The sequence below is a fragment of the Mesoplodon mirus genome, assembly GCF_964341445.2.
Source record: "Mesoplodon mirus genome assembly, chromosome: 3".
Lineage (NCBI taxonomy): Eukaryota > Metazoa > Chordata > Mammalia > Artiodactyla > Ziphiidae > Mesoplodon > Mesoplodon mirus.
In genome coordinates, this window is record NC_138978.1 from 90555573 (window position 1) to 90579517 (window position 23945).

At 38.3% G+C, this 23945-nt stretch overlaps 1 protein-coding gene across 2 annotated transcripts in view; it reads left to right on the forward strand.

Annotated features, from left to right (window-relative positions):
* LOC309799007 (TLC domain-containing protein 4-like) overlaps positions 1-23945 on the forward strand; it is a 64596-nt gene that overhangs the window by 33735 nt on the left and 6916 nt on the right. For both annotated transcript variants that reach the window (XM_082611967.1, XM_082611968.1), the window contains one exon: positions 10391-10464. In XM_082611967.1, the coding sequence (XP_082468093.1) occupies positions 10391-10464 (74 nt within the window). The remainder of the gene's footprint in view (positions 1-10390; positions 10465-23945) is intronic.

Below are 23945 nucleotides of genomic sequence, written 5' to 3' on the forward strand. Positions count from 1 at the left end.
TCAAATTCCTAGAGACAGAAAATAAGATAGGGGCTGGATGAAGGGGGTGTTGGGAAGTTACTGTTTGTGGGTAAGAGTTTCAGTTGGGAATATAAAGAAGTTCTGGAGGTGGATAGGTGATAGCAGCACAACATGAATGTACTTAATGCCACTGAACTGTACACTTAAAAGTGGTTAAAAGGGTAAATTTTGTGTTATGTATGTTTTACCACAATAAAATAAAGTTTAAAATATGCATGCTTGGGGCTTCCCTGGTGGCGTGGTGGTTGAGAGTCCGCCTGCCGATGCAGGGGACATGGGTTCGTGCCCCGGTCCGGGAGGATCCCACATGCCGCAGAGCAACTGGGCCAGTGAGCCATGGCCGCTGAGCCTGCACGTCCGGAGCCTGTGCTCTGCAACGGGAGAGGCCACAGCGGTGAGAGGCCCGCATACCAAAAAAAAAAAAAAAAAAAAAAAAAGCAAGCTTATCAATTGACTGAAGCAAGGTTAGGAAGAGGAACTAATAATGTGTTGGATGATGTATTACATTTTTTAAAGTTTCAGGCTGGAATAATCTGAAACAAATAGATGGAACTGAATAGTGATGAATGTCAAGTTTTGCACTTGGACTTGACAATGTATAAAAAGAGGGGAATGACTGGGAAGTGGCAGATGACCACAATTGTAGTTGTACCAATTGCATGTCACATCTGCTAAAAAAGAAAGCTGTTTTTAAATGTTTATTCTATTAGGGGAGGTACGGTATCCAGTTCAAACAAATTACAGTTTCCTAGTTAGACCACACCCACAGCATCTGGAGTCTCTAAAATTGCATATGTTCTGGGTCGAGCTGCCAGATAACTGTAGAGGGGAGATTAGATTAGGTGGCTATTGCCCTGGGATAAACAACTGAAGGACCCAGAGAGGTCAGCTTAGAAAAGATAAGTTGTAGGACAACTACATGGCTTTGAAATGTCCTTGGAAATGTGAAAGGACTGTTAAGTGGAAGAGGAAGTAGACTAACTCTGATTTAATTCAGACATTGGAATTAGGACCAATGGGGATGGTAAAGAGAGGTAGGGGAGACTGCTGTTTTACAAAAGGGACATTCCCAGCGAATAGAAGATTATAACAACAACCTTTTAAAGTGGTTCTTTTTACCATAAGCTATCTTCAGTCGGATAGATATAAAAATAGATATAATAAGTAGAAGCTTTAGGTCGGAGCTTATACTAAATCGTCTTTAAAGTTCTATTCTAAGTCTGAGATTCTGTGATTCAACTGTTTTGATGAAATAATTGGACTTAGTTCTAATACTGGAGAGCTAGGCAATGGGCAAGTAAGAATAAGCTACGTTTTGTCACTGATTCTTAAGTAACCCAGGGAGGAAGGGGTGAAAGCAGCTGGTCTGCAGATCCATTCACTTCCTTGGGAGAAAGGGAGGGGAAGAAAAGAAGGCAAGTGACCCAGGTCTAATCCCCTTGTCGACAGGACCTTTGTGTAAATAGGGTATGTACCGACATTTGTTAGGAGAAAGAGGTCTTAACTCTGGAATGCTCTTAGCCTGTTCCTGGCTAAGGATTCCCTATAGTAAAGAGGACCCAGGCTCTGTGAGGCCTGGCTCTTTGGAGAATGTCATGTAGTCTGTGCAGGTTTTTGGAGGTATAAAATGGAGATGTTTTATAAGATAAACTCTCACTGCATGTGAGGAACTTGGTCAACCTCACCTAGTAGAGCCTTCACATCTGGGCCAGTGCTGCTTGTTCAACACAGGAAGGACCTGGCTTGCCAACTGCCCTTCACGTCCCAAACCTCTCTCTACTTCCTCTGAATTATCTGATAGCCTCTATCCTTGTAGTCATTAGCAAAGCTTAATTCTAGGTAAGATCACTTTTTCACATGAGCCAGATTGGGCAATCCAATCCGGTCCTGTGTGTTAGCTCAAACCTTCAACTCTATCTTATAAGTAAATCATCAAAAACCTTGAATGATTAAAGTTAGGCAAAGAGTAATTAAATATAGGGTGGATTTTGTTCCCAAATCTCATTTCTAGATTCATGGTGCTCTGAAAGGGTTTCCCGTGGAAATGTCCTAAGATTATGGGTCAGTCTAAATAGCCTAGAAAAAGTACCTCATAATTGCTACAGTAGAACATAGTCACATTTTTATATAAACCCCAGTGCCCATAGCTTACCTCACACCAATTACATAGCCCTAGTGGTGGGAAAGTGTGCCCATCCCACTCCAAGCCATTGATAGTGGCACGGTATTTAGTATCATGCTAGCAGTAGTAGGTGCGTAATAATTTTATTTATCTTTCTCCCTCACCTTCTAAATTCCTGACCCTAGCCACTCTTGGCTGTTAGAAAATTAAATGTCCTGTGATAAGAAAATCCAGATTTTCATAATCACTGGCTGAAAGGAAAATTTTCTTTTAAGCTCTGGAAGAGATCAGACAAATCTTATTTTGTTTTCCCTCATAGAGTCATGCAGAGGCCATGGCCAGTATGAATTTTACTATAGGCAAAGCTCCTTAAAGATAGATGGCAGAAGTGGAAACACCACATTGACCAGAGTCAGTTGTGAGTTTTGCCATAATTTACTAACAGTAAAGTATCAAAATGTATAATTTATTAGAGCTGAATTAAACCTGTCCTCTTACTAGTGTCTATCTCACTTGTATTTTAGTAGGTTTTGTTGGTGGGGTAAGGATAAGGTAACAAGGAATTATACATAACCTGAATCTTATCTAATGGCCACCTGTGCCTGTGGAAGCCTGTGCCACACGTGATGCTGACTCTCATGGGTGAACTGGATTAAACAGGTCGAGAGTCATTGATGTACAGGATCAGAGACTATGGAAGCCAGGCTACTGACGCATAGTTCACTGGCTCGCAGTGGTTTTGAACTGAGGAGGTGGTGGTGGGGAGAGGTAAGGAATAAGAATATGATAGCTACCTAATTCAGTCCCGTGGGTTCCAAGATTTAACTATGGGAAACTATCTTTAAAAATTCAAGTAACACATCACCCAGTGACAACTCTGTAATGCTATAGCAATTTAGGAAATGGAAAGAATGTGTTAATTTCCATTATTTTTTTTGTCTGAATATGCACGTTTATAAAAAAATTCTGAGTTTGTAGACATACAGGGCTTAGTAAGTATAACATTTTCTATGTCTGAGTCTCCAGAGATAACTACTGACAATACTTATGTATATTCTTGAAGTTTATATAAATTGTGCAGGAATTTTCATATATATATATATATATATATATATATTTATTTATTTATATTTATATTTATGTTTCTTTAAAATTTTCCGAGAGAGCTTTTGAGGTAGATGAGACTTAGTCTTCCAAAAAAAAAGATAAAAGCATGTTTAGGTCAGCAGAAAAAAGTAGGGAAGGCTTTCTAGGTTGGAAAACATGAGGAGAAGAGGTCAGATCTTCATGGGTGGTAGGAAGGACTTGGGTTGTCAGCCTATGGGATTCATGTGGGCTCAGCGGTGGTTGTACGTTTGGATGAGTCAGATGGGGTTGCCTGATGGAGTGAACATTCTAACTCATCAGCCTTGCGTTTTACTTTTCACAGAATTGTTGTAGGACCTTTGGCCAAAAGATAACTTGATGCAGTTGGCATATTAGAAAAACAAATCTGGTGGTGATAACATAGGAAAAAGAAAGCTGCGTGGGAGAGGATCTCTTTGAGGAGGTTATTGGAATAATGTAGATGACAGATTATGAAGAACTTAGCTTTGGTGGTTTTATTAGTGAGGAAGAAACTAAACTAAAAGCCATTTTGTAGTCAGTAGGTCATGGTGACTAATTTTGGATTTCAGAGAAGGAAGGGAAAGAAGAGGGCAAAGTGACCCAGAGCACTAGAGAAATGTGAGACCCTGAAGGAAATGGGAGAAAGAGTTTGGGCAGGAATACGCTTGTAGATGTTGTGAGGTTTGCGGTGATACATGGTTATTCCAGGGGAGAAGGGCCCATGTGCCATTAGAAATAAGGTGTGTCTTGTGGGGGGAGGGCGATCAGGGTCAGGGACCTGAAGAAGGTTGGTCCTGTAAAAGAGGCAGAGGAGAATTTCAGAAGGGTAGAAAGAAAACCACAAAAGAATACATTTGGAAAACAGTGGTTAAGGGCCCTTACAGCAACACTGTAAGTTAAAAAGCTATGATAAGTAATGTACAAGCAGAGGGTATTTGAAAAAATTAATTAGGTCATTCACTGTTATTTGAAGATTAGAATATATTGACAAGCTAAAAAGAAAAAACAATGTCCCAATCCCATAACCCAGAGATAACTTTATATTTACTTAATTACCATTTACATTTAGGAGTGTATCCTACTTGTATATATGCATAAGTAAAAAAATAGCATTCTGGGTATGAATATATATTACAAAAATGGGATCAAAACTAAAAATTTTAAATTTGTTTTACATATTGAAGTATTGCATACAACAAAATAACTGGTAATCTTGTGTCAGAAAGCAAGGAACCTATCAAAGACTAATAGGGTCTTGGTGAAAAGACACAGGAACCAACATGATGGCTCTCACTTTAGCTAAAAATGTGACATTTTGATCATCAGTTAGAATACTGACTTTGGCCAGTGAAACCCATTGACTCGTGAGATCTTAATTATATTTTAAAAAAAAAAGAAAAGAAGAAGGAAGAAAGCTTGGTGGTCCTTGCACGAGGTCTCATGTGGGTGCTGTTAGGTAGCTGTTGGGACTGGATCATCAAAAGGGTCAACTGGGTTGAAAGGGGCTCATTTAAGTAGCTGGTAGTTGATGCTGGCTTCCTGCTTGGACATCAGCAGGCTTGTTGCCTAGAGCTCCTGTATGTGGCCCCTCCATGTGGCTTGAGCTTCTCACAGCCTGGATATGGTGTTCAGAGAGAGAGCATCTCAAGAGTGAATGTTCCAACAGACCCAGGAGGAAGTTGCATGGCTTCTTATGACCTAGCTTCAGAAGACCCAGAACTTCACTTCCACTGCATTCTGCTGGTCAAGTGAGTCACTGAGGCAGCCCAGATTCAAGGGGAGGAAAGTAAGACCACCTCTTGATATGAGGAAGGGAAGGAATTGATGGTGGTCACTTAGGTGACTGCCAGCCACCTCTTGATTTGTCAATGTTAGACACTCTTAATTATCTTCTTGCCATGATGGGTAAGAATTTAACACTCACACCTCTATTTTCCTTCCCTTCTTTTTTCCCATGTAGTTAAAGTAATTTGATTTTCTCTCTCCATTCCTTTGGAAACTTTAAACACTTTTATTTCTGGTTTGTGGCACCTCTTGATCCTTTAAAGTGAAAATGGCTGTGCTTCTGTCCTTCCATCCACTTCTGTCACTCCCACTGTGCTTCCCAGTTTCTGTCATTTGTACTTGTACTCTTGTATCACCAAGATTTTAAAATATTTGCCTTTTATTCTATAATCATATTGTTTTCCTTTATATCCAGTTGACCCTACACAGAGAAAATAAAGTGTTTATTATGACTGTATTAAAATAGTTCACTGCACAACCAGGATTACATTTCCTGTCTAATTTTTGCTTCGAGTTTCTAATTGCCTTCCTTTTTTTCTTGTAACATATGCCTTTGTCTTATATTTGAGTTGTTCCATATCTTGGAGGATAGCATCCCATCTCTGCAGTCGTCTTTCCCCCAGATACCTGCTCCTGGAGCTCTCCATTCTCCTGCTCTCTAGGTCTGCTACTTGATGTCCCAGGCTTCCTGCCATTACTCCCCTGGTTTGGGGTCACTGTTTCCTGCATCCCATATCTGTATTGGTTTACTGACTTGTGCTGCAGCATATCCTCAAATAATTGTCTAAGAAAGAGAGTAAAGGAAGTTCACTCTCTAAGCCTTCAGCAGGTTCTGAAAATGTTTTTATTTTCAGGCTATTTGGTTGTATCATTATCTCTGTTGATGGCATATGGATATATAATCATATTTAATCAATTCCCTATTGTTATGTGTTTGTTCTAAGTTTCACTATTGTATATAACTTGAGGAAACATTCTCATGTTTTCATATTTGTGCCTATACATAATTATTTTCAAAGACTAATTTTGTGGGATTTCTGGGCAGATGGTATGTACATTTTTAAGGGTAGTGACATGTTCTTCTAAAATTCTCTTTAGAAAGGTTACCCTGTCCCCTCAAAAAGATGTATGTGTGTATGTGATTTAACTGGTTAATGTGTAGGGATTATCATGTGTAAATGGTTCTTTTCATCAAGAGATTGGTTGGTTTTTGTTGTTGGATCTGTTTGTTTTTGTTTTATGAATACTGGCAGTTCATAGGGCTCAGAAACTTTGAAGAGGGTGGGCCAGAATTTTCTGAGCAAATTGGAAACGGTATCTGGAAAGAAGATAGACATGTACTTGGACAGTCATTAAATATTTGAAGAGTTATCGTATGAAAAAAAGATTTTGGATAGCCAGGATCAGGAGTAGGACTGGCAGGTGGACGTCAAAGAGGGTACAGTGTAGTTCTGGAACTTTTGGAAAACTGCTTTAGTGAATGCTACTCTACTCACCATGGAGTTGTCCATGCTGGGGGGCAACCTGGCAGAGCTTTTGTAGAAGGGATTTAAAAAATCTTTGGGTAATTGAAATAGGCAATCTTCAGATGCCATTTTAACTCTACCATGCTGTGATGGTCATGAGCATAAACTTGTGGTGAAGAATTAAGTTTGGGTTGGGTGCAGTATAGTTGTGCAAAGTGAGGTAAAAGGTTGATATAACCTATTGGGTAAATAAAACAGGTGAGTCTTCTCTTAGAAGTATTTATTTTCCTTTTCAACCTGGATTTTTTTCTGCAGCAATTAGAAAGTAACTAACTATTTTTGGAGGAGTGATTATTAATATGATTTACCTTTTATAGTAAAATAGCAGTAGTGAACCTACATTTAGTCCTTACTAATTGTGATGGTGATCTGTCTTTCTTATCATCCGTTCATCATCATCATTTTAGGCGTGGCCCTTAGTCCTGTGTAGTCATCCAAGGATCAGGGATCAGTGACTAGAGGTGGAGGCTTCTATCTAGGAAAGAAGGAATAGGTCCTTTTAGGACTTGTTCAAACTTATTTAATCTTCTTTATAGCTATAGTAAGAAAAATTACCTGGTTCAATTTCACTTTTAACTTAATTTTTTTTAGAGTGCCTTTTCTGTTTTAGTATTTTTCCTGTTTGCCATTAGTATGCATTTTGTCTTTTTAAATTTTTTAAAAATCTATTTATTTATTTACTTTTGGCTGCATTGGGTCTTCGTTGCTGCGCACAGTCTTCTCATTGTGGTGGCTTCTTTTGTTGCCGAGCATGGGCTCTAGGCACGCGGGCTTCAGTAGTTGTGGCTCACGGGCTCTAGAGCACAGGCTCAGTAGTTGTGGTGCACGGGCTTAGTTGCTCCGCGGCATGTGGGATCTTCCCGGACCAGGGCTCAAACTCGTGTCTCCTGCATTGGCAGGTGGATTCTTAACCACTGTGCCACCAGGGAAGCCCCTGCATTTTATCTTATTCTCACATCAATTCTGTCATAAAGATGGTATTCTGCCTGTTTTACAAATGGAGAAACTGAGGTTTTGGTCAGCTTTGCCCAAGGTCACTTAGGAGAGCTAGGGTTCAAATCCTGGCCTGCACACCCCAGGCCCATTATCATTCATTAACTATGCCTGCCTCCCCAAACTTAATTACTTAATTATAATGAATTGCCCAAATAGAATATCTGCAGTGAAACAGATATTCATGGACTGGTTCTCCAAAACTGATGATCATTGAAGAGGCCACGAGGAGCTAGAAAAGGATGAACTCTCGGAACCTGCATTGCTTGATGTTATGTGCAGATTGTGACAAAAACTCATACAGTGAAATAATGGCTCATTTTTTGGAAATAAAACTGCTTCACAACTCAAAAATGGGGGCTTCTCTGGTGGCGCAGTGGTTGAGAATCCACCTGCCAATGCAGGGGACACAGGTTCGAGCCCTGGTCCAGGAAGATCCCACATGCTGTGGAGCAACTAAGCCCATGCACCACAACTACTGAGCCTGTCCTCTAGAGCCTGCGAGCCACAACTACTGAGCCCGTGTGCCACAACTACTGAAGCCTGTGTGCCTAAAGCCCATGCTCTGCAACAAGAAAAGCCATTGCAATGAGAAGCCCACATACCACAATGAAGGGTAGCCCCCGCTCGCCGCAACTAGAGAAAGCCCGTGCGCAGCAATGAAGACCCAATGCAGCCAAAAAAATAAACTAAATTAATTAAAAAACAAAAAAACACAAAAATGTTACCAGAAAAGGGTAGCTACATTAAATAGTACTTTTTTTTAAAACTAAAATTGTAACTTATTGGAATCCATCTAGGGTACTCTAGAGTGTCTTAAAATGATAGATATTTTAGAAATAGATGGCATATACGATGAATTTATACATACAAATGAGCTTACAAACAGCTGATCTACCAGAATAAGCCTGTAGATACAAAGTGGATAGATACTCTTAGAGAGCTGGAAACTTAGTTCTTATAATTCTAAAAGCCTGCTATTGCTAGTAAGTAAAATTTTATGTATTTTATGCTTAAACACCTTTGTTGAGAAAATATTTAGCTTGAGATCATCATACTGGACTGATAACAGTAATGTGGGCCTCTAAGAGCAGAGTTACAAGTCAAAGTGAATTTTACATTTAACTGTAGTTGTTTTACTTCTGCAAAAAAATAAGGATATCCTAAAGGCCGCAGGCATTTCAGAAAAGTATTATTGGAAAAGGAAATAAGGAGTAAAAATATCCTACTGTGTCATGGATAGAAAGATATCATTATTATGTTTTTATTAAATACAGGTAATAACTGTTTAGTCCTATTGTATTTACATTCTCCTTTTTAAAAGTCTTACATTTATTCTTCTTAAAGACATAATAAAAAAATAATAATATAACCTACTACATTTAAATATCTAACAAAGAAAAGTAAAAGGCCAGAAAGAAACATTATAAAAATATTATATTTTTCCACAATTTTATTTGTTTAGTCCCACTATTAATTACTAATTGCCACCATTAACTGGTCCTGTTGTTTAAATAAATGCATTTATTGTAACAGAAAAGTAAATAGTACAAAATAATATATAATTTCAAATTTACACGTATTTCTGTGTTAAAGTAATAACACACGCGCATAGTTATTTCCCGTGGATTGTCATGTGGTTTTGGACTGCTGTGGCTGTGTCTGGTTGACTCTAAAATGTTGAGCATCCTCCTCTCCCGCCACCTCTGTGCACAGTGCTCGTCTTGGCCACTGTCTTTGTCTCTCTGCTGTCCTCCTCTTCTTCCTCATCACCCATTTCAGTTTCACTAAGGACAGTGAGTTTGAGATTATAAAAAGTTTTAGATTCATTTTGGAAAGCTAACTCTTGCAGTCCAGCTCTCAGTTTTTAATCCCTAAAATAATTTACATAGAGGAGAACTGAGAATCTTCAAATAAAAAGTCCATTCATTATTATTTTTTTCATTATTGCTTTATATTTTTCCCATTTGGAAGGCAGTGTGGTATAAACAGTAGGAAAAGTATTTCTGAAGTTCTGGTATATCTAATGTTTTGAGAGCAGGTTCTTTTGGTGTGTAATCATAATTGATTTAATTGGAAGTGCTAGAATGACTCCATTTACCTAGTAACACTTAAAATTACATAAAATTTTTGGAATGTATACTTTCAGTTTTCTTTCTGATGCTTATTAACTGTACTATACTTTTCCGATTATTAAATTAGTGGAAAGTACTAGGCATTATGTTTCTAAATTCAGAAAGGTCCCCAAAGTGTGTGTTTTAGCTATAGTATCTTCTGATTGACAAATATATTTTTCAGGTCAAATATGACAGATATGGTTTAACATGTGTTGTTATGTTTGACAAATGTGTATCTGCTCACAGGCTTATATATTGTTACTTAGGAAGTGAAATACACTCTTGAGATTTTTAAGGTGCTCCTAATGGATATTAAACTACATTCCTATTTGATATTTAATTGCTATAAAATTTCTCAACTTCCTAAATGCACACTACTTTAATCATTATTTCTACGGTAATTTGAGAATGCTGTTACTAATGGCTATGTGCAGAATTCATTAGTTTAGCGTGAGACAACTGCTTGAAATCTGTTTTTCTAAGTGAATATGGTATACATAAGTGAACATAAGTGTACAATACGTTGTCTTTAAAAAATGCTGTAGAATTCTAATGACATTTCTGAGTTTTCACGGAGAAGAAAATCTGTTTAGCAGACTTGGTTTGTGTTTATATTTATCATTATTTTATGCTGAGAAGCTATTGAATGTTTCTTCGATGTTTGGAAATTTTGATAAGAATGTTTTCCCTGACATTATGTTTTATGTTTTATCACCCAGAGGGATGGAGTGCTGGGATACATTGGGAATTTTCGCCTGCTTGCAGAGCTTTCCAGCCCTTTTGTGAATCAGCGGTAGGTTACTGATATCACTAATTATTTTAAACTTGGGCTGTTTGGTTTGGGGAAATTTTTCCCCAAGATCCTAAATATAAAAATGAGAGTATGTGATATGAATTATCACCACTGTACAAATGAGGAAGCTGAGCCTTGGAAAGGTTAGGGAAACTTATCCAAGATTCCCAAGCTAGAAGGTGGTGGTCCTGGCTCTTGAACCCAGCTCTCTTTGTGGTATGATGATACTTTCTTTTACTGGATTTATCTTGGGTCCAGTTAATATTCCTGACACCAACTTCCTCCTGTTCCCAAATTCTGACACCAACATTATCTTATCATTACCTCTTTTAAAATAATCTTTTCATTTTATATTTACAGGAAAGTTACAAAGATAACACAGAAACTCCCATATACCCTTCACCTAGTTTTCCCTATTAATATCTTACATTATCATGGAACATTTGTCAAAACTAAGAAACCAGCATTGATACTTTACTATTAAGTGAACTTCAGGCTTTGTCGGATTTCAGGAGTTTTTCCATTAGTATCTTCTTTTTGTTCTTCGATTCAGTCTAGGCTGCCATATTGCATTTAGTTGTCACGCCTCCCCAGTCTCCCGTCGTCTGTAACAGATTCTTAGTCTTTCCTTGTTTTTCATGACCTGACAGTGCTAAGGGTTACTGTCCAGTTATTCTGTAGAATGTCCTCCAGTCTGGATTTGCCTGTTTTTCTCATAACTGGACGGAGGTTATAGGTTTTCGGAAGGAATCCTATAAAGGTGAAGTGCCCTTCTCATCACATATCGGGCTACATGATATCCATGTGACATCACTGGGGATGTGAACTTTCATCATGTGGTTGAGGTGGTGTTTGCCAGGTTTCTCCACTGTGAAGTTTTTCCTTTTCTTTACTCTCTTTGAAAGCAAGGCATGAAGTATAGCCCACTCTCAAAGGTGGTGGGGGGAGAGAAATTAAGCTCCACCTCCTGGAGGGAGGTAGTTGCTCATTTTTGACAATGGGTTTATTATTATCCTTTATTACCCTTATCTTGTCATTTGACAGGGTCTGCTGACATTTTTTCTATGAAATGTTTAGCTGCTCCTTTCATTCCACATCCATGGTCCCAGTTTAGGGCCTTCGGGATCTCCACGGTTGATTACTGCAATAGCTTTCCAACTGACTTCCTAATTCTAATTCCACATTCACCCACTCTTCAGTCCTTTCCTCACAGTGCTACCAAAGTCATCTTTCTTGTGTTCCACTTTCAGTGCCTTACTTTCTTACTAAACACTGTATCCTCTTTAGATTCTTCTCTGAACTTTCGAAGTGCTCTGTGATGTGGGCCATGTCTCCAGCCTTATTTCTTACCACTCATTAGAGTTAGTTTTACACCCTTACTGTCTCGCACCTGTGGATTTTCCTCACTTTTCTTCCTTTATTCCCATCCTCTGTTTTCCCTCCATCTTCTAAAAATTTACCTATCTTTCAAGTCTTAGGTCAAAATCCCAAACCCAGGGAAGGCTCCCACAATTACGTGTAGCCTTTTGTCACTTAGTACAGAGATAACCCAGAGAATTGGGGGTCAAATCAGACTCATGTGAGTTAGGGAGCTTACCCTGTATCAGTCCTTACTAATTATCTCAAGAATACAAGTAATCACGAGATACTGGCAAAGCAAGGATATGTTCAGGACCATCAGCATGGCTCTCTAGGTCTTTTTTGCACTGGGCATGCTCTGGAATGAGGTTACCTATGAGGTCTCAAAGTGATATGTATAGTTCATATTGCTGACATGGAAGGAGCTCTCTTGGTTATGAAGCCATCTCCATGTAATACTCAGATAGTTACATAGCTTATATAACTTTCCTGGGGCAGGGGTCAGACCCCATAAATCCATACATTCTAGGTTCATTTATCATAAGCAATACTAGACTAGGTATATCCTAAAAGCATTCCATGGATGAAGACTCTTCTACTACAAATACCATTAGTATGCTTACCAAGCAATTACCCTCATCACCCTTTTTTCTTGCCAAAGGTGGAAGGGATGGTCCTTCCACCTCCAAACAGGAGAGATTAGATTACAGATCTGCTGCTTTCCCAGGTACTTATGTACTGTTTTATATTGTTTGCCAGTGTTTCATATGTTATAATTTTGTTTCTTCAAGAAGATACTAAGTTCCTTAGGCTTGGCCATTTAAAATTTTTAAAATAAGAGTTCTTTTGCAATTTTTAAAGACTCCGATGATGTGAAAGTATAGAGAGCAAAGAGCATGTTCTTTGAAGGCAGAAGACCTGGATTTAAATTCAAGCTCCCCCACTTACCATTGTGTGTGAGTGGGAGATTACTTAATCTTCCTGAGCCTTAGTTTTCTTACCTATAAAACAGGGATAATGATACCTATAGGCCTTACAGTTTATTGTGAAGATCCTATGTGGTTATATGTTTACATATGTGTGTAAAGCACCCGGCACAGTGCTTGTCATTCAGTACATATGCAGTAAGTGTTAAATGTAGTGTATATTCAATATGCTAAACTTTACTCAGCACTAGAAGTGCATAGTTTATGTTTGCTTTATCTACTTTGTAGTATCTTTTTTGTCCTTTAACCCATCAAAATTAGGTTTCCTCTTGTGTCATTTTGCTGCAACGATTTCATTAGAGGTACCATTGACTTCCAGATGCAAAATCCAGTGAACTCTCTTCGGTGCCTATCTTATTGTATCTCTCTGTGGACTTGATGCTGTTGGCCACCTCCTTCTTGTAATGACATAACTCCCCTTGCTTTTGTGACCCTGCACTCACCTGGTTCTTGTAGTTCTCTGACCATCCTCTCTCAGTCTTCTTTGTTGAAGACAGTTCCTTAAATGCTGGTGTTCCCCAGGGCTCTCTTCTGGGCCCACCGATCTTCTCTGTGCTTCTCCCTGAGTGAGTTGTGCTTTCAGGGTTTCAGCTATTACCCATTTGCTCAATGTGGTGTAATGGACTATGCATGAATTTTAGAATCATATAAGCTCAGGCTGCAATTTAGCCTTGCCGCTTACTTGCTCTGACCTTGGTTGGCTAAGTTATGTAACATTCCTGTACTACAGTTGCTTTCTCTATAAAAAGAGCATATTTAATATTACCTACTTCTTTGTATTATAGTCAAGTGTTTTCTCCTCCCAGGTGGCACATCAGAATCAACATGTCTAAAATAGAATGCAACATATTTCCCTCTGTATTCTCTTATATGCTCCTGTTCAGCATGTGGCCTGGCCATTCTCTTGGTTATCTCTGCTCAACATGTGGGAATCATCTTTGTTTCTCCCTCACCTGTGTTTGGTCCATCCCAGGTCCTACATATCACCTCCTAAACATTTCTTGCCTTGGCCACTTCCTCTCCATCTCTGCTGTCAGCGCCCTAGTCCATCATCTCTTGCCTGGGCTCCTGCACCAGCCTCTAACCCTGTACTGTCCAGTAGAGTAGCCACAAGCCACATGAGACTATTTATAGTTAATTTAATTAAAATTAAATAAAATTAAAAATTTAATTCCTCAGTCTAACTTGTAACATTTCCAGTGCTTCCTAGCCCCATGTGTCTACCGAATTGGGTAGAACATCTATAGACCATTTCATTATTGCAGAAAGTTCTTTTGGACAGAAAAGAACTATTCTAGACTGGGGTCGGCAAACCAAGGCGTGAAGGCCAAACCTGCTGCCTGTTTCTACAAATAAAGCTTTATTGGGGCACAGCCATGCATATTTGTTTACCACGACTGCTTTCACACAATAATAGAGTGGATTAGTTGCCACAGAGACGGTAGAGCTTCCAAAACCCCTTACTTTGTGTTACTCTCTGGCTCTTTGTGGAAGAAGTTTGCTGATCCCTGCTCTAGGCAGTCTGCCTGCCTCCAGTCCTATACCCCTTTCATCCTCTCCTGTATTATTATCTTCCATGGTGATCTCCCTAAAACACAAAAATGAACGCGAAGCCTCCTGGTTAGATCCTCTCAGTGGCACCTGCTACTTCCAGTATAAAATATGGGCTCTGTAATGTGATGCAAGAAAGCTCTCCAAGTAGAGCTATCTTCTGTCTTTCTGCCATATTCCTCCTCAGAAATCTCCTCTCACCCCAACTTGTCCCTGTGCTAGAAAGGCCTCCTGGCTCCTTGCTCATCCTTCATGACTCAGCCCAAGTGTCATTTCCATCACGAAACCCCATTTCTTCCAGGCTGGGCTGGGTGTCTCTCACCTGTGCTTCCATTATAGTGACACACAGTTATACCATTATGATTAATAAATTAAATTATTGTAAAGTTCTCTTTCTCTTTTTCCTGTTTCTTATTTATCTCTGCATTTCATTAGGTCAAGAGCCAAACTTTGTTGAACTTTGCATGGGTCAGCATCCACACATTGTCTGGCACATAGCCATTTAATTGCTTTTGAATGAATGAGTCCCAAGAGGTGATCAGTTAAGCTTTAGCAATGTCTGTCTCTTGAAGATGATTCAGATTTGAGATTTTGAAGCAGGAGAAAATTAACCTTGACACTTAAAGGAACTTTAATTTGTTTCTGTTTGAAGCTCTTTTTGAAAAATCATAATATTAGAGAGTTTAACTTATTCTTTAATTTTGTAGTAAAAAGCTATGCTATACCTTTATTTAAAAGCTTCAAGTCTTTTGTAAGTTAAGAAATTGAGAAGTGGGGTTGGAATATGAGCAAGAAATGGTATAATGGAACAGCAAGGAGATTATGACAAAATTTAGCACAGCTACTTAAGTACTGTTAGAGTTTTCCATAGTTTAATTGTTTTCTTTAGTTTCTGATATTTTATGTTCTCTCTATTTTAGAGCTTTGTATAATTTAAGAAGACTCATGGAATGCATGTGGTGGGGCACAAGGGTTAGACACCTGGGCTTCAGTTAATTTTCAGCTGCTGAGTTATACCCGTGCCTCAGGTTTCTTTTTGTAAAAAGTAATTTAATGGTGGTAACTTCTTTTTTGCCTAAATGCCCTTAACTGTTATGAGGACATGTTTTTGAATTGCTGTTAAGGTTAAATACCTTATAAAAACTTGTACCTATGCTCCTTAATATGTTCCTTCAGTATTTATTGAATACCTTCCCAGTACCTAAATGTTCCATTCCCTGCCTCAGGGAGCTTCACTAGAGTGTCTGGTGTCATGTCTATGTTTGAGAAAATAGGACTTAATAATACAAAATAATGAGCTAGTAAAATAAGACATTGTGTGAAAAAGGGCAAGAAGAAAAGTGCTGTTATTAATGGTTTAAAACAGCCATTCTCAGACTTGTTAATCTCATAAATTATTGAGGACCTCAATGAACTCTTACTTCCTATAGGCTGATAGCTATGGATATTTACCAGATTGGAAATTAGAACTGAAACATTAAAAAATATTTATTAGATCATTTAATATTAACAATAATATTTCATGTTAATGTAATTTTGTGAAAAATAAACTACATTGCCAAAATGAAAAATTTTTCGTGGGAACAGTGTTGTACATTTTTTGCAAATCTTTTTAATGTCCAGCATGATAGAATTCAGCTGGATTCTCAAGTTTGTTTCTGTTTTCAGTCTGTTGTGAAATGTTATTTTGGTTGAAGCATATAAAAAAATCTAACTCTCAGGGTTAACAGTGTAGTAGGTAAAGGAGTATTTTAGTAGCCTTTTCAAATAATTGTTGATATCCTGCTTTAATACTACACCAGAATATACCAAGAGATAGCTTCTTAAAGATTAGTTAAATGTGGAATCTCAAACCATATCACTGGACTTTTGATACACTGTTATATTCAAATCCATTGGTCTGTCATGTACTTTGAAATCTTTTACTCATTCATAATTTTGTGCCATCATGCCTTGGTCATTTGGAAAATATTGGTTCACTGAGTTATGTAGGTCTTATGATAAATGCTGATACAGTTATTAGATAATATTTTTTTAAAAACCCATTACTGACCTCATCAGAAAAGTTTTTAACTCTTCAGAGGCTCTCCAAGAGTTTTTCTTGGATAAGACAACTGTGCTTTGTGCGTACTTCCCATTTTATCACAGAATATTAAAAAGACATGTACTCAAAAGACATGATTTAATATAATTGATCATTCTTACTGCTTCATCCAGGACATTCTTAAGTGAAACTTCTCCACTCAACCCCTCTTTTTTTGTTTGTTTTTAACTGCAAATATGTGGCATAGATTACAGTGATGACTAGTACCATTTTGTACCACTGCTATGATTCGTGCTAAGATGCCAACGGTCTTATCCATCAGTACTTTACATCATCAGAATAGAAGTCAGCACAATTAGAAAGGCAGATAATATTTTAGTATCATTATGAAAATAGTTTTCCCTTGTAGACTCCCCCAAAAGTCTCAGGGGCCCATGAATCACGTTTAGAGACCTATTATTGATTGATGTTTGTCATGCAAGGCTTCAAAGAGAAATTGGGACACATTCTTAAATGTTTTAGGATTTTTTAAAGAAGTGGATGGGAAAGGGAGAAGGGAGAAAGGCGTGAACATAGGGTTTTGAAAAGTGGAATAAACATGCCATGTGAAAGAGAAACTGCATAGACTTGTAGGATCAAAGAGTATGTCTTAGGAGGATAGAGGATAGAGAGGGTGTTGAGTGCCAGGGAAAGCTGATTGAACTTGACCAGTGGACAGTGAGAATGTATTGTAGTGGAGAAAGACATTCTGAAAATAGCACTGAGTAATTCTAGTTTTTGGTATTTGTGGGATATATTGTAAGATGGAAGGCAAAATCTTGGGTTAGAAGGTTAGCATATAGCTCTTAGTTGTGTGAATGACTGGTGTAATTTCATTAGTCCAGGAAATAAATAGGAGCCCAAATTAGGCTGTCATGATAGAGTAGATATGATGGAATAAAGATTTTTGAGGGAAGAAAAAGTGAAATTGGTAATAAGAAATTAGAGATAGAGAAAAAAAGACAAGTTTAAGATATTTTCTACAGTGGACTTAGAAGAATGAAAAAAGATGAGGATCAGGAAGAATAGACGGGAAGATGATGAGTTTGCTTTGGAGATGCTGCGTTAGAGGACAAACAGAGCATCTGAGTGGAAATGTAGTAAGAGGTAGAGAGGGATTTTGAAATGATCAGATAGAGGTTACATTTGAAGCCATGAGAAAGATGGTGTTTAAAAGGTGTAAAGTTGAATGTCTAGAATTGAGAAATAAGAGAAGGAAGAGTAGATACAATAAAGGAAAAGTATAGAAGTAGAAGGGGAGCCAGAATAATATTGGGATGGAGGACAACTTTTCTAAAATTACGTTTTTGAACTCCTAAATTTCCAGAGTTAATATTTATTAAATACAGTGTTCACATGCCTGAAAGAATTACATTTGCAACCAAGATAAAACCCATGGGGCAGCTCACGACCCAGTCTCCATGTAGAGTCCCAGCAACAGTACAACATGTAAATCCTTATTGGAGTTTTTCCAAGGATGTCAACAAAGGTCCAGTTTGTTACAGCAACACTTCTTAAAAGTCTCTCCATTCCTCTTGAACTCACAGTATCTCCTGGACCCTGTAGCTTTCCCAAAGCTCACACTTCTGACTCTCAACTCCTAAAAGTCACCAAACTGGTCGGTACCATATAGGGGGATGGATCCTTTGCTCCCATCCTCTTTTTTTCTTTCTTTCTCTACCTGAAAGTAGCCCTCTCTCCTCTTTCCAAATGTGAATTATACCTGCTAATGCCTTGTTTTTACACTGCATGTGCTTAGTACCACACTCTGCACAATTAACTCCCAGGGAACTTAATCAAAAGCTCCAAGTCCCTTTAGAAGAGCAGGAGGAGGAAGACGTGCTAAATGACCAAAGACAGAGTTTTCTCTATGGGGTTGGGGAGGATTACACACACATACAATCAAATATGCCTAAAACCCAACATGCATAAAACCAATACCCTACTCTTTGCCTAACCTCCCTTTCCTCCATGACCACCACCACAGAAAGCTTCCAGTATGAATCAGTGGGATCACCATTGACTTAGTCATCCAAGTCAGAAACCTGGAGTCACCCTAGACTGTTCCTAGCCTGGAAGCAAGCCCGATCCATTTTATCTCCTAAGATTGTTCCTAATCCTTCCCCAACTCATACCACTCCACCTGCTGTCATTATAATTTTTGGTCCTCGGTGTCTTTTCTTCTTTACCCATCTAAGTAATAACTGTGGATGGTGGTGAAAGACAGTGTTTTCCCTCTCTCCTTCCATCCCACATGCATGTCTTCTTGCTTCCTCCTGCTCCTCTCCCTCTCGGCATCAACACATATATTCCCAAACTGTTAGCCCTTATTTGTTGGAATGAAGGGGTGTTCTCATTAGGTAAGACAAGGTAGATTCCAATAAAATAAGTGGTCCTTCTGACATGAGAGAGAAAGATAAGGACAATTATATAAATATTATTTCAACTTGAATTAATATGTGAGTTCTTTCCTTTGAAAGAGACTGGCTTAAAGATCAGGCACCAGTCACATGGAAAAATTGGCCGAAGATAAATACAGTGATTGTACAGTAAAGCCAAAGCACAAGTTCTTAAAGTCTAGATTTTTAGATAATCACCTTTCCAGACAACGAAAAATTTGGAAAATGCATAAAGTGCCAGAGAACAGGAAGTAGTCTAGGCTAAATATAATGTAGGACTTGTGGCATCGAAGAGAAAAGGCTAGAAATGTAGAGTTAAGGGAGACCAGTTGGGTTATTGCAGTCATCTAGGTAAGAGACGCCGAGGACCACAAATTATAATGGCAGAAGGTGGAATGGAATGAGTCGGGGAAGGATTAGGAAGAATCTTAGGAGATAAAATGGATCGGGCTTGCTTCCAGACTAGGAACAATCTAGGGTGACTCCACGTTTCTGACTTGGATGACTAAGGCAATGGTGATCCCACTGATTCATAATGGGAGTTTTCTGTGGTGGTGGTCATGGAGGAAAGGGATGTTAGGCAAAGAGTGGGGTATTGTTTTTATGCATGTTGGGTTTTAGACACATTTGAGAATTGGTGATTTGTCAGGTGAGGATGCTCAGCAATAAATCAGAAATATGGAACTACAAGTAGAACTTAAGAGAAGACTTGAAACCAGAGATTTCTGTCAGGGTGTTTGAGCCTTTGAGGAGGAAGAATTTTTCCTCTACTCATCAAGGTTCTTTGGTGGATCTAATAATAAGTTTGACATGAGGCAGATTAACAGAAGAAAAACATTTAATTACATATATGTGAGGGTCCCACAGGACAATGAGACCCAAGGACAAGCTGGGCAGTAGAGGCTTATAAGCTGTCTTGAGCTAAGGAGTGGGATAGAGGCCGCTTGGAGGAGGATGATTCACAGGATGATAAGAAGAGCAGATGTTTGGTAATTAGATGTTTGTCCTGCCATACAGACAGATCATTCAGATAAAAAGTTATCTCTTGGTAATAGCTCTCTTTGTGGGCCAGGACACCTATCTAAATTCTTTCAGGTAATTCAGGGAGAGGTAGGAGTTTTTCTTGAGTCTGCTGGGTCTTAGTTGCTTTCAGCTCAAAATATTCTGCATGCCAAAGTGGCACATTTTGGGAAGCTTGTTCTGAACCCCTTTAAGCCCATGAGAATGTATAAAATGGCCTTGGTAGAGCATATGGAAGGGAGTGTGCCTGGGAAGCACAAATATTTAAGGGACAGGCAGAGGAAACGGAGACTGAAAAAGTATAGGTAGGGAATCAAGAGAAAACAGTATCATGAAAATCAGGAGAGGAGAAAGGAAGTATGATGGTTGGCAGTGTCATATGCTATAGAAAGGTCACCTGGGATGAAGGCTGGATGAATCCACTGTCTTGGTTATGGGGATGCCACTGGTGACCAATTTCTTTTGTAGGGGAATGCAATCATATTGTACTGGGTTGTGAAGTATAGCCAGAATGTCTGTGAATACACTGTTGACTTCTCTTTTTAAGAGTTTAATAGGGAAGAAAAACAAAAGGAGAGATTTTTTGGATTAGAAAGAATCAGGCATGTTGGTAATAGAGAAGAAAGAATCAATCTATACATGGGGAACTGGATGGAGCAAGGGAAAGGAGATAACTGATGGCCTAAAGTCACAGAGCATGGGTACAGAAGCAATTGGCCTTGGAGAGGGCAAGAGAAACCTCTTCATCTGAATATAGAGAAAAAGGTGCTTGAAAAGAAGATTTGAGGCCTTGGGGTCAGAGTTTGAGGAATTCATTTGATGGACTCCAATACCTTAGTAGTAGAAGAGGCCAGTTCCTCTGATGGGATTGAGAAATAGAAGTGAATAAGGAAGGGAAGTGACTTGATTGGTGAGACAGAGGTTGGGGAGCAATTCTATGGAGAATGTGGAGTTAAGTAAAAGGAATGCCAAGCAAATTTGAGAATTCAGTTGAAATTCAGAGCTCTTTAAGTTACATTTGTGCTATTTATGTTAATATCAATATTGGTGAGTAATAATAGCTATTGATTGAGCTCCTAGTACAGGGGAGTTCTTATGTGTCAAAACAGCTTCATGGTATAAGGGAGGTGCTATCATTATCCCCATTTTGTAGGGATCAAACTGAGACATAGAGGTCAATAACAGAGAGGTAAGACCACACAGCAGCTAAGGGGCAGAAGGAGGTTTGAACCTGGGCCTTCTGACTGCAGAATACAGTACCCACCTTCCCTCTATACTCTGCCTAAGGAAAGCTGGCCTGATGAGAAGCTGGGGATAGGCAGGGTGAGTGTGATGGATGAAGGGGCAAGAGAACTGAGGGTGCTGATGTGTGTTCTGAAGGTAAGTGAGTTCAGGTAGGTAGGAAAGGAAGTGAATCAAAGGCTGATAGTGAGGGATTTGTGAGTGGAGGTCAAAAAAGAGATTTAGATGGAATTGGGTAAAGAGAAATATGGGGTACTACCAGTTGTGCTTAGAAGGGGATGGGTTATTTGAGGTATAGCATTTCTGATTAAACCCAAGGCCACCATGTAATCAAAGAAGGGAATGGCTGAGGATCAGAGGGGAACTCTTTGGAGTAGAGAAGTCTGGAGGATAGGAGATCTGGATAGAGCAAAAGATGTTTACTTTACTGCTTTAGTGACATTTTTCCTATTCGTGATATTATTTTATTAATTTGAGCATTGCTCTCTAAATAGTTTGTTTTTAACTGCGTTGAATAATTTAGCCCTTCTCTTTTCACACTACATATACTTATAAATTGTAATACCCCTCTTATCCTACAAATTATTTCTGTTTGATATTTTAATATCTCAGTAAAATATTTTAAGGTTTTTTTAACAGTTAATTTTTAGTTTCTGAAGTTGAGCAGTTTCTAGCTTAGTCATGACTAATTCTGTCAAATTGAATATTAAGATACATGGATACATTTTACTACATTTACAACTTAACCTCTAAAATATAATGAGGTAACATTAGGCAAGATAGTTTTTTTTAAGGGGGAAAAAGTAGAATACAGCAAATACTAAATTTTTTTAAAAATAAGCTTTTTACTTAAGAATAATTTTAGACTTCTAGAAAAGTTTCAGGGATGATTCAAAGGGTTCCCATATACCCCACACTCAGATTCTCCTATTGTTAATATTTACATTTATATGGTACATTTGTCATAATTAATGAACAAATATTGATACATTATTATTAACTAAAGGCCATAGTATTTTCAGATTTCCTTAGTTTTTACCTAATGTCCTTTTTCTGCCCCAGGATCCGATCCGGGATACTACATTGGATTTAGTTGTCACGTCTCAGACTCCTGGTTGTGATAGTTTCTCAGACTTTCGTTGTTTTTGATGACCTTGTCAGTTTTGAGGAGTCCTGGTCAGCTGTTTTGTAGAATATTTCTCAATTTGGGTTTGTCTGATGTTTTTCTCATGATTAGACTGAGGTTATGGGGTTTTGGGAGGAAGACCACAGAAGTAAAGTGCCATTCTCATCCCATTATATCAGGACTACGTGCATAAACATGGATTATCACTCTTGTTGTTTACCTTGTTAACCTGGCTGAGGTAGAGTTTGTAAGAGTTCTCAATTTTAAAGTTACTGTTTCCACCCCACCTGCCTTCTATACTGAACTCTTTGTAACGAAGTCCCCCCTTGAAGAGTGGGGAGTTATGCTTCACCTCTTTGAGGATGCAATGTCTACATAACTTATTTGCAATTATTCTGTACAGGACATTTACCTTTTCTCCCCTATTCATTCACTCATTCATTCATTTATATTACCATGGCTTCATGGATATTTATTTTATACTTTGAGTTTGAATCCAATACTACATTACCTATTTTGTTCAAATTGTTACAACTTTTGCCATTGGGAGCTCTTTCAGTTGTCTTCTGTGTCCCTTTGACATAACTTCATCATCTTTTTGGGAACACTTCTTTACTTTCTGACACTAAAAAAGTACTCTAGATTTATATTGTGTATTCTCTGTCCCAGTGCTAGAATCAGCCATTTCTCAAGGAGTCTTGTTTTCTTTTATTGGACAATGGTATTAGAAACCAAAATATGGGCCCTGGGTGTGCTCATTGCTAATGGGGCATCATTGTTTCTATGCCCTCCCAGCTGACAACTTGGAAATGTACTAACCTGTGTATACACACATATCTATAATTATTTCTATATATGTCCATCTGTATATATGTATTAAACTAAGCATGAGTTTATACTGAAGTTTCCAACTCTAATCCAGTATCACATGGATCAATCTAGTCTTTTGCACTCAATTATCGGTAACTTTCCACTCCCACAATGAGAAATCTGTTTCCCACTTCACCATCAGACAAATTTACTTATTTGTTAAATCCCAGTATACATGTATAATGGTTTCAGAATTGTTAACCTCTTCCCCCATTAGATAATAATTTTACCAGCTAGAGCAAAGTGCCTATGTACAGTTTCTTTTGTCTTTAGTCTTACAGTATTAATTCATTTTCAAAGTTACTTAGGTCACCTATTTTTACCCCACTCCCTCCAGTGAGGTTATGTCATGTATTTGGAATGCAGTTAGATTCTTTTGTCACAGGCTACATTCTGCCTGGCATGCCCCAACCTCCTATTGATTTTTTAAAAATTTGTGTACTCTCTTCATCTGTTCTGTGGGTTTTGACAAATGCATAATGTCATATATCCCCCACTACAGTATCATACAAAATTGTTTCACTATCCTAAAATATTGCCTGTGTTTCACGTTTTCTACCCTCTCCTGCTCTCTCTGAACCTCTGGCAACTGCTGATCTGTTTTTTTGTCTTTATATTTTTGCTTTTTCCAGAATGTCATATAAATGGAATCATACAGTAGGTAGCATTTTTCAGATTGTCTTCTTTGATTTACCAATATGCATTTAAGATTCACCCATGGTGTTACATGAATTGATAGTTTGTTCCTTTTTATCACTGAATAGTATTTTATTGTATATACATACCACAATTTGCTTATCTATTCACGTACTACATTGTGAATAACATTATGAAGCAACCTATAA